The following is a 17,667-nucleotide window of genomic DNA, read 5'->3' as shown; positions in this document are numbered from 1 at the left end:
ACTTATGCGAATCTTGTTTTTTTTAAACAAAGTTTGAATAATAGAAAATTGAAATTTTTTTTCCAGATAAAAAAATTGTCATAATCCAAACGAAACATGCAGCGAAACCATTTTTTTTTTTAAATTTAAAATTCACATAATTAAGGGTTTAATAATCAAGGTTCTCGTTTACTTCTACATTTTAAATATTTTGATAATTTTGTTGTGTGCCAAACTGTCAAGTTGTTTTCGACACAAGTAGACATGTAAGCGTTAGTAATGGAGTTGGCTTGGTTTTCCAGTAGTTTATTGATACTACAGTATTTCTGTTTCATTGAAGGTCTTTGTTCTAGACATTTTTGAAATTGGGTCCAGTTAATAATTTTTTTTTAGTGTGTTCTGAGTAACGAAAGGTAACTTAGGCATACTTAATTTTTGTTCCAGTATGACACAGACTTCTACATACTGGACAAATACCCGCTGGCTGTTCGGCCATTCTACACAATGCCTGACCCTTCAGACAGTGTAAGTATCTGTGTGCCAGGTTGTAATGCTTATGTGATTGATAACTTATTAATTTGTAGTTTTAAGACCAAATGATTGATGTTTTAAAAACTGCAGAGTTTCAAAATAACAATTTCTGCCGTCAATCATTAGCTAGCAAAAATAACAAAATACAGGAAAACACAATCAAAGAAAGATACCGCTTGAAAAAATTGTACAAATGTAGAAAAAAATGGAAACAGGTACTACTACTAATACTGCTGCTATCAGTCACATGTTTTTGAATGTTTTTGTTTTCCTTTTTTTTCTCTCTCTCACTAACCCATGCTTGGCAATTGAAATCGTCAATTTAAGTCTCAATCGCTCATTATTCTGCTTTTTTGATTCCAGAAAAAGTCCAATTCATACGACATTTTCATGAGGGGTGAAGAAATTATGTCTGGAGCACAGAGGATACACGACCCTGAATTTCTCACCGAGAGAGCCAAGCATCACGGAGTTGGTGAGCTTCTCGTTAGCGTGTTTTTGAAGTAATCCTGGTATTGCTGGCACATGAACCAGGTTTAAGGGCCCTGCCTATCTGGGTGCACATATGGTGTGTGTGGAGAGTTTCAGAAAAAAACCACACAGTGTTTGATAACTGCTCATGATGTGAGTGGTGTCTATTTACGAAAAGTGTTTAGGAAAATGCTGAAGATGGATGAGTAGTCTTATTTGCATATTTCGTTTTAAAACTGTATTTTTTAGTAGCGTTGAAATGGTTGAAATTTGTGTTTTCAGAATAATTTTAGACATGAAACATCAGTTAGGGATTCTGAAAGCACTGACGGGACTTGTATTATACACCTTTACCTTCAATTCCCTGCCAATGAATGTTAAGGTTTCCTCTCAGATCTCTTAGTTGCTCCATGCAGATGCCCTATAAGGTAAATAAATACATATATAAATCTGGGGTGACCAATTAATACTTTGTAATTTTAATGTATCAAAAAAGTAGGTTAGTCATACATGTGAATTGTTGATGTGAATTTATTAAATAAATAGATATTGGTATAAAATTGACATATGTCACAGTTTTATTTCTATAAGTAAATTAAAGTTTAGAAAAGTAGCACTTTGGCAGTTTTTTTCAGAATATAAATTTATATTTGTCCATCTAGTTGTGAATGTGTATTTGTGTTTGCTTTTGGAGAAAATATGTATGTGCCAAAATGAAGCCAAAGTGAATTGTAATATTGCAATATAGTTAATCCATTCTCTAAAACAGCATTTTTATTTCATAACTTAACAGGAAGGAAGTACTTGTTTGAACTTTTCACTAATCCAGTAATTACTTACGTATACCTATTTGCAAATGTACAAAAAAGCAGCATTTTGTTTTGTACCACCTCCCCACAGTTTTCATTTCATATTCTTTTCATTTGTACATGCTGATACTGTCTCTGAACTCAATATGCAAGTCTATGATCAGTTTATCCCCCTCTGTATTTTATAAGTATTAGCAATTAAAAATTTAGTACGATTTCATACTTTGTGAGCTGGTGTTTGAAAATAAGACTAATGACTGTTTTGTTAACTATTGTACATTTGCTTACATGAACTTGTTTATACAATAAGTTATAATGTTATAATGGTACATGACATATATTCATTTCAATTTTTTGTTTTTTTTTCCGGAGTTCTCTTGTTTCCCAATGTCAACCTATGCTATTATTCTTTTATTTATTTATTCTCTTACAAATTTTGTATTACATACAAACTATACTTGGTTTTTTGCAATTTTTTGGAAGATAAAAGTGTTTCACAGATCACTGATTAAAACGAACTTCTCTAGTTGTGGGGAGTAATGAAATGAAATGTTTCCTTATGTTCAGACTTGGAGAAGATCAAGGCTTACATAGATGCGTTCCGGTTCGGCTGCCCTCCGCACGCGGGCGGCGGCATAGGCCTGGAGCGGGTGGTGATGCTGTACCTCGGCCTCGACAACATTCGCAAGACCTCGATGTTCCCTCGTGACCCCAAGAGGATCACGCCGTAACAACCAGTCGCTCCTGCCGTACACCGTCGTAGTGAACTTCCACGGTTCGCTGTGAATACTTTATCGCTGCTTGATATGATCGGTGCCCAAATGAAGCACAGATTAAAGTGTAAGCTGACTTAACTATTTTGTGATTACTTATTTCATTCTCCAAGCATTTTAGTACGTCCTCTCGAATTACTTTGGTAGGAATTGCAGTTATGGCCAGAGGCTGGAAAAATTAGCACCTATTTTTGTGGAATTAGCATTTTCATTAAGGTATTAAAAACTTAATAACACTCTTAATTGTAAAAAAATAAGTATTTAAGTATAGAAATACTTACAAATAGCACTAATATTTAATTTTGTACAAAAAACATTTGATTGAAGCATTTATGTGTAAATACTACCAAAAGCAATTTGGCATGTGATATTCATACGAATTTTTCTTAAAAAAAAAATAAAAAAAAAAAAAATACTTCAAGCTTTCTTGCAGCCTTACTAGAAACTAATTCATCATTAAGATTTTTAAAAAAAATTAGGGACAGTGAAGTGAAGTGAAATGAAATGAAATGAAAGTGCTGTGAAAAGTTCAGCATTATTTTTCTTTGAGTTTTGTTCTCCTTTCTGTTACAAATTTATTGTAATGGAATAAAAGTCTTCCGCAGTCAACATTGTTTGTTGGTGTCGAAACAGTATGCACGATTCGCTCCACATCCACTTTTTCCCCTTTCTTAACAGCATTTCTAGCAAAAGCTTTGATTACCTTGTAACCCATGGAAATAGCAGTGTAGGGTAGTTCTGAAAATCCTCTCTTTATTCCTGCTTCTTCCTCATCTTTTTGTGGAATCATTTTGGGGTTGGAGGCTTGTGCAACATTTCGGAAGAGTTCCCTACTTGGATCCCATTCCCTTAATTTAGACTGTTTGAGTCTTGCTGAACATGCAGCTTTTTTGATTTTATCAACAACTGAAGCTTTTTCCAAGGCACTTACTTCAGCCAAGGCTACCTTTGTTCCTGACAGAAACTTCCCCTCAACAACTTCCCCAAAAGCCATGTCCAATGTATCCAACTCTGGGTAGAGATGATGCAAGGTTGGATACTTAGAGCCTTCGAAAAAGTCAACATATCCATAATTTCCTTAGCATACCAAATTTTGCCAGAGCTGTAACGCCATTTACCTCCTTTTCACTGAGCTATGACAAGAAGTTGAGGCCAATGTTGTTTATTTCCTTCACTTCTGGACTTTTGAAGAACTGAACATCTGTGAAGAAATCAGCTAAATAAAAAAGAACAAAAAACGAGCTGTTCCAATGTGATAACACTGGGGATGGAAACAGCATGGCTGGTTTGTCATCTCCATGTGTTTCTGTCAAGTAGTTCAGGTACTCGTACTTTCGTTTTCGAGTGTTCAGAAAAGGAATCTTGACAGCAGTGACTACATGATTTAAGTATGCCATTTCCAAAACCCAAGCATTGTCTACCAGACTGATTTTGTGGACCCAGCATTGAATGTGCTGCAAATGGTCACCTAAAACCACTTGTAATGTTTGGATACAAGCAAACAGTCATGTTTGCAGCACCATCAGTGACAAACACTTGCACATTTTCGTACTTAATTTTATACTTGGCAAGTGTGTCCGAGAGAAAGAAGTTGCAGTGCATGCATCTAGGTAGGATACGCTAGCAACAAACAAATTGACATCACAAGAGCCAGCTAAAATTAATACAAAAACACCGCCCAACTGTCTGTTGTTTCATCACAAAGTATGTTAATTGTTTTTCCTTCAAGTGCTGCTGTGATCGACAATACTAAGTCTTCTGCAAGAACTTTTATAGATAAAGATAACACATATGTAATTGTTATTCAATGTAATACTTTACGTAAATAATTACCCAACGTAGAGATATGTTTTAATAGAATTATGTCCCCTCCATTTCCCTAAGGCTCATGCCACATTGATATTAGGATTTTAAAAGTTATGGTTTAATGTTACATATTATGGTTAAATAACTAAAATTTCTTAACTAACCTGGAATGTGTTTCTCTCGTAGAGTTTTGACACACCCCACATATCCACCTTTTCCAGTCAATTCATTGATCCAATCTCTAAGTGGTTTATTCTCCAAATTTTTCAATGGAATACTATTTGCTTTGGCAAATGCCTTTACATTCCTCTTTGCAAAGTACTCTATATCGTTTCTGGCCTTTCTCCCATATGTTTGTCCACTCACTCACGAAAGCTAGCATGTCATAGAAACCACAAAAAAACTGTTGTACGTCCATCTTGCAAGACAGCGTGGATGAGAAGCATTAGATGCATATTTGACAGCAGCGGCTGTCTCCTTTAAGAGTGATAATTTTTATAGGCCACCCATTTGCTGACACTTCTAGCTTCTGAGACCTTGAACTCAGAAGTACTACTGAAACCTTTGTACGTAATGGCAGGTTTGGTACAGAAAACACTAGAAACTAAGGTACATAGCCTTAGGCTATGCTTCATTGGCAAATAAAAAAAATTTGCTAAGGTGTAATGTGTTACAACATTCTGCATTACTTGTCTAGCAAATACTCTCATTACAATCCTCTAGACTGGTCACGCAACTGCTCACCTCCAATTGGTCAACCCTATCATACAGTCACTTTCAACTTCATTTCCACATAGCTGCATTCTTTTAGTTTTATATTTCATTAGCTTTGCCACGTGATAGTAACTCATTTGATGCTATTATCAGTTACTAAATAATAACAATAAAGAAAATCAGATTAATTTTAGCAATATATATATATTATCATCTATATGTTACAGATTTGTTTTTCCATTAAACACGGAATATGTTACAACTGTATTTATTTCTACGCATTATCAAAGAGCAATTTTATTTAAGGTGTTCACAACTGTGACCACTGTTCGGTACAAAAGGGCAAAGATTCCAATGAATTTGCCATGTTGAATGAGGACTTTCTGTTCAGTACATTCGCATTGGAAAAAAGCTTAGCTTTAAAGGAAACTAACTTCGAGAACATTAGTCACACATAATATACCCTCATTCACATTTTTTTTATGCCTCTTACCATTATTTAAAGCTTATGTACAAAGAGGCAGACAGATGTCCAAGTACCGCGCTGTACTGTTCACCGATTGTACGGGTGAATCTGTGTTGCAGCCTTGATGTTGGTCTTGATCGCACCGGGCGCCTTCCCCATGGCTCCCACTGAAACACACGCATCATACATTACAAACACTTGCACCGAAATAGTGCCAAGATGAAAACAGCCATCTTACAGCTATTACTCAATAAGTACGAAATTACATACAAGTACCTTCCTTGACTTTTAAAAATGTGAGGGGGGAAAAAGTTACCAAAGGTTGTATATAAAATATATTCAAGATCATTTTGTTTGAAATGTGAAAAATTTCAACAATAGTTAAAACAATTTTTATTATAGCAAAAGCCATTAAAGTGCCATATATAAATTTTAAAAAAATATCTTTGAAATTTTTATCATAAGTAAACAATAGCAATGTACTTTTTGATAAAAGAAACAAAAATATAATAGCAAAATACCCAGTTTACAATTTACCACACAGTCATAAATATACAAGGTAAGTTAAGCTTCTTTTCCACATATTTTACAATGGATCAGAAACTGTATGGTTTTGATAACCACAGTGTAGTAACAGTAATAATTATATTAGTATTACATACAATTGTAGAAAAATAAATAAGATACCAGCATGGAGCATAATATGGTACGTAAAACATGTCCATGATTAATCACATAGAAAATTTATTTGCCAATTCCATTTGTGTAAAATTATAAATCTTGTATACGGGCATAAATTTGAATTTAACTGGAAAATGCTAACTTAGTAACTGAATTTTCATACAGCTTAACTGAATTTGAAATTGAAAATACGTACATATAAACAGCTTTTCTTAACCCCTTAAATATTGGCAATATATTCATATATCTTCATTATTTTTTATAAGTATATATTTTTAATTAATTTATCATATTCTTAAAAAGAGCCCAAAAAAAAGTGTCTACGAATGAATAACGATTAAGTTAATTTATTTAAAATTTTGGTCATGACAATAATGGCTTAAAATTATAATTACTTTTGATGAGACATTAGGATCTATTTTAGAGTCACAATTTCATAAATCCAAAAATTTAATTTTGAAAAAATAAGCAAACTCATTACAAGTGGCACATTTAGGGTCTCTGCAGGTCATGAAAGTCGCAATTCGGTAACTAAATAAATAACAACGATACTGGAAGTCATGAAAATTTTATTTCCAGCAGCTATTCACTTGCTAACTTTTTTTTTATGCCTTCAGTTTATGGTTGCAAATAAATATAAATAGTCTCTGAAAACGGGTTTTAGCTTTATAACATAAAAATTGGCAGGTTCCTGTGAATAGTATATCTATTTCTTATTATGATTAATTTTGCTTATCTTTAGATATAAAGAACAGTTTGTGTTTATTCTGTTAAAATTTACGATTTTACTCTGAGCTTAATGAAATTTTGCACACTTGACTTTCGAACTCAGAGGAAGGTCACTGTCTACATAAGATTTTAAAACACTTCACTCTGAGGAAAGCCTGGGAGATACGAGGGTATTTCAGCTAGTTGCATGGGCCAAAAACTGTTGGATTCCCAGAGGGAGGCCTAGAGGGATAACGTTTATCATTCCCATTTCACAGGTACAATTTTGCAAGGGCAAGTCTTTTTGATTCCAGTGGGGCCGGGCCCCCCTGGGATCTACGCCCATGGCTAGTTGTATATGAAGTTGCAAGAAAATATTTTTTTAAAAGGTCCTGAAAGAGTCCTAAAATTAGTTCATAAGAGCATTTTCAGATATCCTTTACATAGTCGTAAACTGAACTATCATTTGTAGATCACGCTCGTCACCACGTAGTTCCGCAGCACCGGCAGCGGCCGTGGCTCACTGGAGTTCTGGACGGAGGAAGGGGAGGCGGGAGGAAAGGACATGCAGCCAGCGAAAGGACGGGAGGACCCTACGAGGCAAGTCAGGGACGGGACGGCGTGGGCTGCAGGCAGCGAGTACGTACTCTGGCCGGGCTGGTTGGGGTTCATCTGGCCGGGCTGCTGAGGGCCCCCCGCCCCGGGTCGGCCGACCGGAGCGACCATCATGCCCTGCGGCCCCGGCTGCACCGGCGGCTGGATCACCGCCTGCCACAGAGCCACGTCGCAACCCTGTAGCGCTCAACACGCGTAGCCCACCCCAGCACCCGTCGTCTTCCAGCTTTCGAATGCTCGGCTGTTGTATTTCAACTTCAGATCATCTTAATATATATAAATCCAGTGTCCTGATGTTTCTTTCCAGTGAACTCTTCACCAAGTCAACCGATTTAGATGAAAATTGCCATTTATGTGTAATTATTTTCCAACTTGAGAGATAGGATAGTTTTTATTTTGATTAATGGTATCAATAATTTATAATTAATAATAAATAACCAATCGCCATGGGTAAACAAAAAAAATCATAGGTCATAAACATACAAACAGTAACTGTGTGACATTTCTCTATGACTCTATGTCCAACACACTTTCATATAGCGCTATCCAGTTTGCTTTAACTCGCAGACAATAAAGCTCAATGTGTTTAGCCCGGGCAATGCCGGGTACTGCAATTATGGCAACAAGAGTGTGCACACAATATTTTCGCCTTTTTATTTTCATTTTATAGATTTGTAACATGCCCACAAACAGCCGAGGGCTTTAGCGGTGGGCACGGCACATACAGACAAGAAACACGTGGTCGCTGCAAATAAGTGGGAATCTGCAGCAGGTACGCACAAGGGTCAGCAGGCTACATACTTGCAGTGACCAAAACAGAACAATAAGAATAAATAAAAAATAAAGGTGCAAAGATAAAACATAATAAATAACAGCAATTTTACAATGAACAAAAGTATTCGAACAGCAAGTTTACATTATATAAGTTAAAGTTACTAAGATGATACCCTCTTATACAAAATTGTGATAAGAAATAAAAAAATAGCTATATATTTCCAACTGAACAAAGCCTGATTGAAACTCATTATTTGAATAAACAAATTACATTTTTTTTTTTAAAAAGCCTGATTTGCTGTCAAAAAGATTGGAATGTTTATCTAGGTTATTGAAGATATTAATTAATCTGTATAAAATATAATTGAAACTACACACAACACAGCATTTGGGGAAAAAAAAATTGTAAACCACAATTAAGATGGCCAGACCGTGATTCTAACTCCTCTGGGATGTGAATCAAAAGTCTCACTGATGAGTCACCTCACTCGGTTGTTTCAATAGTCTATGCATGTCATCTTCAAAAAGGGTCCTGTTCAAATATTCAATGAAATCTGTACTGCTAATTAGTACGTCTCAATATTTGAAAACATTAAATATTGCAGGAAACTCTGACTTTCCCCTTTTCTGGATAATATAAAAAATAATACATTATTTACTCGAAAATAACGCAACTCTGAATATAATGCGACCCCAAACATTTTTATTTTGAGTGAATGAAAAAAATTGTATAAAAAGGGAAATCATAATCAAAAGGTATAGAAATTAAATAATATTTTAGAAAAACACACACTTCGGTAGTAGGAAAAAAAATTATTTTGATTAATATTCTTATGGAAAAAAAAACTTATTTTATTAAAGCTGTTTTGATTAATACTCTATTTTCTTGCAATGAATTAAGGTGTTTCTTCAGGGGGAGAGTGAATTTAGGATTGTGTCTTCAAATAATAAGCACATAGAAAGAAAATACCCACAATTTTGTAAGTACATACGTATAAGTACATATAGTTCATATAAGTAATCATCAAAAGGAAGGTGGGATCACACTGTACATACTTGTTGCCACTTCATTAAAGAAAGAGAAATTTAAGGCTTAAAATCTTATCAAAATGTGAGCCACTAGAGATATTGAGTGGTAATACGATTTGAATTCAACATTGATGGAATTAATGGATGGGGAAAATGGGAGTACCATGACCATAAGTAAACATACCATCTAACAGCCATGACAGCCAAGTTTGCCACTTAGGAAAAATCTAAGTGTGAGCCCAAGGGAATTAACCTCGGATCATCTTGGTGGGATCTGAGTGATCTGACCACTCAACCACTGTAGCCCCAAAACCCTAACAAACACTTCATTAGTACAAGTAAGATTATATATATTAACGAAATTAAGTCAATACAGTGCCAAACACTAAAATGGAAGTAAATAACATATCATAACACCGAAATGCAGCAAAATCACCTCAGTTACCTCATTTAGGCTATTAAAATATATAATCATTTCATAACTTTTTAATTTGGTTTTTTTAAACCTAAAAGGTAATGTAGTAAGAATAAAATTATTTAGTTTCTATTTATGGTTTTTTGAAAGTAAATTAAATAAAGTCTATTGCTGATACCACAGAAATATAGGTTAAGGCCCACAGAAAAACATTACAAGGAAATGTAAAAAATATAATGAATTTGGTTTTTTTAGATTGCCTACTAAAATTTTTAATTATTTCATGTTTTCTTTAAAGTTTTTTTTAAAACTTACTTTCATCAATAAATGTAGAATTGTTTTATGTAAATATTTTAAGTGTCTATCAAAACATTCTTGAATTAAATGGTCAATGTAAATGTGTTTGAGTATTTTATTTTTTAATAAGAGAAAGATGACATCCACTATTTTTAATGACACAATTATTTTTAAGTAACACCATAAAGGCTTGACTCTATTTATTAGATGACAGTAGAATTAATTAAAAAAAGATTAGTCAAGAGTGTCCACACAAATCTAGAATAAAGTTTCCCTAACCAAAATTTTAAATCTAGAATAAAGTTTCCCTAACCAAAATTTTAGATTTTTTTAAAGACAATATCCCTATTTTTCAATTTTGTGACCATAATTCATGATATTGCCATGTCTCTGCTGAGATGCAGTCAAGTTACAGGCATTCTGAAATAACTTCAAAATATAACCCAATAGAATTACTCCAGTTAATTTGTGAATATATACTTTTAATATTTGCTAACATATTTAAATAACAATATTTTCCGCAAAAATAAATATTACATTATTTTTATGGTTTTAATCTATGAAGGCATTAAAAAAATTGTTTTTTTTTTTTTTTTTTTTTTTTTTTTTCAAAACTGAACTAGATGGTTATTTGCAGACTTTTGTACATGTGAATATTTAGTTTTTAAATATTTATAATGTGAATATTAAGATTTAAAATAAGTTGCATTTGAAATGCTAATTTCACAACAACAGATGCTAATTTATAAAACAAGAGATGCTAATTTTGGAAAAAAAATAGATGCTAATTTTCACAGCCCCAATTCATTAGACATGACCAGGGGCGCAACAACAGGGGGAGGGGGGGGGTTAAGGGTATTTTGCCCCCCCCCCCCCCCCTCTGAAACCTTGAAGTGGGGGCAAACGGGGGCAAAGAAAGTGCTGCGTAATCAATTTTTAGATGATAAAACTGCTTAAATAGCACCATTTTCCACCTTGAAATACAAATTTTCCGGGGGAGGACCCCCGGACCCCCCGCTTCAATAGGGGGGAACCATGATTCTTTATAGAAAGGTATATTGCCCCCCCTTTGGAAATTTAGTTGTTGCGCCCCTGGACACGACAGTTAAAAAGTATTTTGAAAAAGCTTGGCCAGAATGAAAAACAATGACGACGGCAGCCGGCGGGCGAGAGACGCACCTTCAGTCCCTTGCCCATGCCGACGGCCGCGACGAGCGTGTGCGTGTCGCTGACGGAGGAAGTCTGCACGGCCCCCGACCTGGCCCCGGTCTCCGTCTCCCACTCCTCCCGCGCCTTGCTCACAATCTCCCACACGTTCGTCACCACTTTCACGTACGCGGTGATCTGCTTCTGCAAAACAACAGCCCACCGCGCGGAACATGATGCGACCTTCCTTCACGGCTCCCGGCTTCATCGCCCACGGCATGTGTTTCGGTATCGTACATACTCAAGGCTAGGTCTCGAACGCAAATGTTGGTTATTTAATTTTCTTGTAACTGCTTTGCTTGAAGAGCTATTCATGCACATTTATCACGACAGCTCTCTTGCATTTGTTGCACAAACTAAAAAAAAAAAAAAAAAAAAAAAAAATCTTTAAAATCAAGAAATTTGTTTAAAACAACAGAATGAACTACAACTCTGTATAATGTATTTTTTTAATATGCTTAAAATATGAAATAAGTAATAAGCAAAACAATTAATTATAATGAAAAAAAAAACATTGGGTGCTCTCTTTATTCAATTTCATAATGACTCAGTCTTAAAGAATTACCATTTGTGGTAGAAAATTTAAGATATCCTATATGAAGCATGCATTGCTCTCTTTCATTTTCTTAATAACCAAAGAGTACAACAAACTTTCAAAACTCTATGGTTTCAATATCCCTCCAGCAAGACTCAATTTACAGACTTGACTTAAAAAAAAAAACAAAAAAAAATCACCTTAAAACTACTCTTGACTTTTTTGGAATATCAGAGAACATACAGTATGTTTAAGTTCCAAACATTTTCCAGACGTTTCCAGAACGTTACAGAAGAAATACCTAGTTACTTCAATATCTACCTGCGCCTATCGACTGTGCTGTGATTTTACTTAAAATAATTTACCAAATTTTGCAATTCTTCTGAAAGAAATAAAGACAATCCAGCCTGTAGCTGTACTACGTAGTTCAAACAGAACCTTGCACAAGCCATTTTACAGTGTGTGTGACTACGCACTTAAACACAATCTGGAAAAAAGAAAAAGTGTTCGAAGTCGGGATGACGGTGTTCCGGAACACGACATGACTATTACCTTTGAATATATATACTGTATAGAAGTCGCCAGCCCAGGTTAAAATTTCTAATACGGTTTGAGGTAGTTGGTTAATTCACCGCCGCAATCGCCACCATCTCTAGGGCATCGACTTGTGGTGGTCCCTAGCGGACAAGTGTCGAACTCTTCAAACACCCCTTCCCCCTCCCGTTGAACGACCTTGAACTGCAGTGAATGATGGGTGGGGGGTGCGGGGGAATGACAGCGGGCGACAGTGCTGCGCTCTAACGTGCAAATAACAACCCAAGACAATACAGGGCATTACGGCAGCGCCTTGCAGCGGTGAAGTTCCCAAGCCGCTCATCATACACTCCTAAAAAACGTAGAGTAAATCCCATCCGCTCGCGACTTCTACACAGTATATATATATTCAAAGGCATGCTTAAGTTCCAAAAATTTTTTTCCAGACGTTTCCAGAACGCTACAGAAGAAATATATCTACCTGCGCCTAATAGACCGTGCTGAAAGGGATTTCACTTGAAATAATTTACCAAATTTCGCAAATTATCCGAAAGAAATACAGACAACACAGCCTGTAGCTGTACACTAGTTCAAACAGAACCTTGCATGATGCCATTTTACAGTGGGTGTGACTATGCGCTTTATATAATAATAATAATAATAATAATAATAATAATAATAATAATAATAATAATAATAATAATAGTAACAATAATAAAAATAATAGTAGTTGTAGTAGTAGCAGTAGTAACAATAATAATAGTAGTAATAATAATAGTAGTAACAATAACAGTAGTAGTAGTAACAATAATAATAATAACAATAATAGTAGTGACAATAATAATAATAATAATAGTAACAATAATAATAACAGTAGTAGTAACAATAATAATAACAGTAGTAACAATAATAATAACAATAGTAACAATAATAGTAGCAGTAGTAGTAACAATTATAATAGTAACAATAATAATAGTAGTGACAATAATAATAATGGTAATAATAATAACAATAACAATAGTAACAATAATAATAATAGTGTTGAAAGCCGACCTGGGCCGCCTCGTAGGACAGGCCGGCGGCCTTGAGCTCCATCTGGGCGGTGCGGGCCTCCACCTCGGGCTCGGGCTTGGTGCGCAGGTAGTCGGGCACCAGGTCGTGCGAGAAGGTGTGCACGCGGTGCTCCGTGAGGCGCGCCAGCTCCTCGTCGCGGTCGGGGCTCAGCAGCAGGGGCAGCGCAGTGAGGCTGCGCAGCGGCGGGCACTTGTCGTGCGACAGCATCTTGGACAGCGTCGCCAGCTGCGGGCAGTCACCACTCTCTCACTCGCTCTCTCTCTCGGCCGGCGAACCAGGCGACCGCCCCAGGGCGCCAAGCGGCCGGGGGGCGGCGCAGCACGACACACGACAGCTCATGCAACATGTTTCAACGATCATTGAAACTAGACGAAAATGGAATTTTTTTGCTTACAGTTTGGAATGTTCATATTGGTACAAGTAATTATTTAAAGTCCACGTCGACCTGTTTATGATTTGTAATAAGTAAAAAAAAAAAAAAAAAAAAAAACACTAGCCTGCTTACATTTGATTGTTGACAAAATCGTAAGGCTTACGTGATGTATTTTGAGGCAAGGACAATTTTTTTTTGGGGTGTGCACGGGCCCTGCTCACCACTCTCGGCCGGTGTTAAAAAAAAAACTTTCAATACTCACGAATAATTTTGATATTTCAAACTCAATTTCCTTGAAGTATCGCCGATAATTTCTTCGGCAACTGGCCTCCAGAATAATCTTTCGCAAAAAGTACAGAACGTTGTTCTTGCGTGGGGGAATGAATCCCCGATCGGGCGAGCAGGTAAGGATCTCCTGAGCCAGACTCGAACCACATCCCCGAACCGCCCGGCAGGCGCCGACACTCGGTATTCAAAAATATATAACTAAAACTTGTTATCTCTTAAAGATAGGTACGTATCATTCTGTTGCGAAAATGTATATTTCAGTTGATCAATGTCGTCCCACTTTGAATTTGATATGCGTATGAATATGTATATTGTAAATATTCTGTGATATGTGTACAAATGACTTGTTCCATAGTCTCGTGGTACCCACCATAGCAAATAAAAATGTATATATTTATTTTTAGTCATTTGTTTCCAGTATATAGGCACAAAGCATGTGAGAATCTTCCATGAAACAAAAAAAAAAATTATTAGAGGAAAAAAAAGCAACATAAATGAGGCTTATAGAATTTATTGAGAAATTTGAACTTGTTTTTTTTTTTTTTGCAACATTCTTCACACATTGCTTATTTTATATTTGACAATCAATCAGTGATTATGATTTAAAATCATTAATAATATTCTATTTAATATATATAATCAGTTCGTCCAAAACAAAAATTCTGAAAATAAAAATTTATTGATTAAAAAAATACATTGCCAGGTTTTTTTTTTTTTAATTATTTTCCTTCATTTTCCACCTCTTTATTATGGTTCAATGTATTCCTTTCAAAACCATTTAACTGTATTTTGGATAAAAATTTTTTGGACTCTTGTGAAATGTAAAAAAAATAATATTTTCACTATATGTTAAAATTATATTTGAGAAATATTTGATATTTGTGAATATGATACGTATATTCAATTTGATATTCAGTTTAACGAGAGAAAAAAAATTATTCACAACACCCTAGCCTCAGTAAGTGAAAATTCATTGTATGAGCATGAATAGCAATAGAAAACTTTCAATTAGTTTCGTTCTCAGCGTTGTGGTTGGAAGATGGCTGGATTTGTACAAACATGAATTTTTGGTGAAGGTGAATAAAAAGCAGTAAAAATCTATCTTTGTGTTCTCGACAGACTTATTTTCATAATGAATCATTTAGAGCAACGTTTTTACGAAACCTAAATAGTATTTATGAACCAAACAAATTCAAGTGTTTTTATGTATGTGCAATTCAGATCAATTTTGATCTACCTGGGAGGTCTGGGTTGTAACAACAGAGTGAAAATTTACTAATACTGTTTTGTAACCAAGATTTGATCCATTTCCTCGTGTTTATCAGGTACCGGATTAAAGAAGTTACACTGTAAAATGTACACTGTTCTCCTCAAAGCCTACCAATAAAAAGTGCAGGAAAATTAATACACCCATTAGTAGGTACCGGAAAAATTCGCGGGTTCAATGACCTGTAGGATGAACTCCATAGTTCTATGTACACTAGGTCAAATGTCACCCACTCATTGGCTGCTGTCTTGTGAGACGTTCCAGCGTAGCAGCCTGTGATTCGATAAATTTTTGGTTGGGTGTTTCTCATTGGCCCAGAGTCATCCAGGTGAGTTGTGAACCAACAGCAGAGGCAGCACTGAGGTATAACGATTTGTATTTTAGCCTATCGTGAAATAAATTCGTGAATTTTTCCTGCCTCCACCCATTAGATAAAAATGATAAATGAATGAAAAAATAAATTTTTTAGACCATTCACCATAGCAGCAAGAATAAGCAAAAATTTGTAGTACCTACGTACACTATGTATTGGGATAACTTGGATGGGAAAGTATCTTACGTGACCCGACATGAGTGCGAAGTTGTCCAGGAAGGTCGGCCAGTGTAACGTCTCGTACTCGTGCTCCAGCTTCATGAGCATCGAGCCGATGGAATTCTTCAGGTCGTTGACGCGCATTATGATTGCGTCGAGCGCCGACTCTAGCTGCTTCTCCTCCCGCTGCATGATGTTCGCTCAGCGACTCTCGCGGCAGATGCAGGTAGCGAGCTAGAGAGCTGAGGAAGAACCCAAACATTGTGTGATGTACTGGCAATACACAAGACAGCAGGGGAAAAAATTATGACTCAATTTGCAAATTGCTCTATGAACTACAGGCAATATCTTATTAAATATATAAAAGGATTAGATTTTTTTTTTTTTTAATTGTACCTACGAGTGTACCAATGAGGGTAACATTACATAAGTCCAATAATCATTTGTAACTGTAGAAAGAAGCCCTTAAAAATTTGCTTAAAGACATAACAAATTAACTTATCTTTATTGTCCTAAGAACAAGTTAAAATTAATAGGCATTTCATTGAGATTAAGTAGAGGAGCCGACAAATTTAACAGTTTCCCTGCTGTGCAGAAAACACCAATTATTTACGTACATTCTAAAATGTATGCACTAAACAGTAAAGATGCAAACCAAGAGTAGGTGAATCACTTGCGTTAAATCTTGGTGCCCATCAATTTCAGTCGTGACACTGGTTGGTAGCAAACCCACAACCCTAGTTTAATGAGCCTGATGCATTAACGATCATTGCCACTAAGCATTCTTGAAGGCTGAGGCAATAAGATCTGGAGATGATATAGTAAAGCAAATGGAGATGCTAGTTGTAATTTTCAGCGTGAAAGTTATTTACCCTAGGTTTATCCTCCAAAAAACCTTTAAGGACCTTCCAAAGTTCCCTTGTCTCTTTCAATTTGAATACCTTACGCTAATGCTCATTCCAATCCCAAAGAGAACTGTTTTCCCCTTTACATTCTTCTCCACACCCTTTGCATCCTCCAATCAAGAGTCTCTTTCAACCCCTGTAATGCAATGTTTCCATCTTCCCAAGGGCCCTCCTCTTAATCACTTAATAGACTTTCCACCTATCTCCTATCCTGTAGCATGCCTAAAACTACAAGTCTCTGACTATTACCAAAGACTCCCTCTCTTTTCCCCTCCCTCACCAATCACACTCACCTACCCACATCGAGATTTTTTTTTCCTTACCTAAGTTTAAATCTAGGTGTTTTTGTGAGGTCTAGTTAGGGAAAACTCTTAAGTATGTACGTCTCATGCCAAAGCCTATACACTCTGCTATAATGCGTTGTACCTTTTACAACTAACATACCTCCGTCACCAAGTACGGGCCCTTCAGAGTTTCAGAACAATGTGGGGAGGGGTGGAACGTTGTTTGTGATAGAAGAAAAAAAATTGAATCTACAATATTGTCACAATCACTTAGCAATGTAGCAAGTTAACCCATGGTAATTATTAAAATATTAATACATTAATATCAGCAGTCTACCTTTTTTATACCAATTTATTACATCAAAAAAAAAATACACTTATAACCTCAAATTCAAGCACCACTCGTTCTTGTTTATTATTTTTATTTTTTATATTTGTTTGGGTTTCGGTACATATCGGCAACTGTTGATCAAAAAGACTTAAAGGTTTCCTCTTATATCTAGAGTTTCTTAAAGGTAATAATAAATATTAGTTAATAGGATAATATTTATTCATTGAGTATTTTTTTAAATTAACAAATGATTTATTTTTGTATGTTGGC

The 17,667-nt window shown here is 35.6% G+C and overlaps 2 protein-coding genes across 4 annotated transcripts in view; one reads left to right on the top strand and one right to left on the bottom strand.

The window, feature by feature from the left end:
• Positions 1-7,592, top strand: part of LOC134539406 (aspartate--tRNA ligase, cytoplasmic) — a 23,990-nt gene extending 16,398 nt beyond the window's left edge. The window contains exons 9-12 of one of the 2 annotated variants that reach the window (XR_010076307.1): positions 424-504; positions 874-985; positions 2,358-2,630; positions 7,411-7,592. Coding sequence is in view for 1 of the 2 variants with exons in the window: in XM_063381413.1 (XP_063237483.1) it covers positions 424-504; positions 874-985; positions 2,358-2,521 (357 nt within the window). In the remaining variant the exon portion in view is untranslated. Of the gene's footprint in view, positions 1-423; positions 505-873; positions 986-2,357; positions 2,648-7,410 lie in introns of those variants that run through there. The other variant, XM_063381413.1, reaches the window with a different exon arrangement.
• Positions 5,268-17,626, bottom strand: LOC134539410 (mediator of RNA polymerase II transcription subunit 8). Of its 2 annotated transcripts, none has more exons than XM_063381425.1 (6): positions 17,404-17,626; positions 15,905-16,119; positions 13,397-13,642; positions 11,248-11,418; positions 7,586-7,706; positions 5,268-5,716 (listed from the first exon to the last, which is right to left on the bottom strand). In XM_063381425.1, exons 2-6 carry the CDS (start codon positions 16,067-16,069, stop codon positions 5,637-5,639), a joined length of 783 nt encoding a protein of 260 aa, XP_063237495.1. In that variant the 5' UTR covers positions 16,070-16,119; positions 17,404-17,626; the 3' UTR covers positions 5,268-5,636. The 2 variants fall into 2 exon arrangements, with proteins under 2 accessions (XP_063237495.1, XP_063237496.1); XM_063381426.1 differs by having other exon boundaries at positions 17,227-17,441.
• Positions 17,627-17,667: the final 41 nt, after the last annotated feature.

Source organism: Bacillus rossius, chromosome 15 (assembly GCF_032445375.1).
Source record: "Bacillus rossius redtenbacheri isolate Brsri chromosome 15, Brsri_v3, whole genome shotgun sequence".
In the NCBI taxonomy this organism is placed as follows: domain Eukaryota; kingdom Metazoa; phylum Arthropoda; class Insecta; order Phasmatodea; family Bacillidae; genus Bacillus; species Bacillus rossius.
This window is presented reverse-complemented; position numbering and strand designations above follow the sequence as displayed.

What these genes read in the sequence shown, in the direction of transcription:
- LOC134539410 (XM_063381425.1), bottom strand. Translation starts at nt 16,069, where the DNA reads ATGCAGCGGGAGGAGAAGCAGCTAGAGTCGGCGCTCGACGCAATCATA. An exon ending in TGTCCTACGAGGCGGCCCAG is followed by an intron (nt 11,419 to 13,396) that starts GTCGGCTTTCAA and finishes GTTGTTTTGCAG; the next exon opens with AAGCAGATCACCGCGTACGT. An exon ending in GCATGGGCAAGGGACTGAAG is followed by an intron (nt 7,707 to 11,247) that starts GTGCGTCTCTCG and finishes GCTCTGTGGCAG; the next exon opens with GCGGTGATCCAGCCGCCGGT.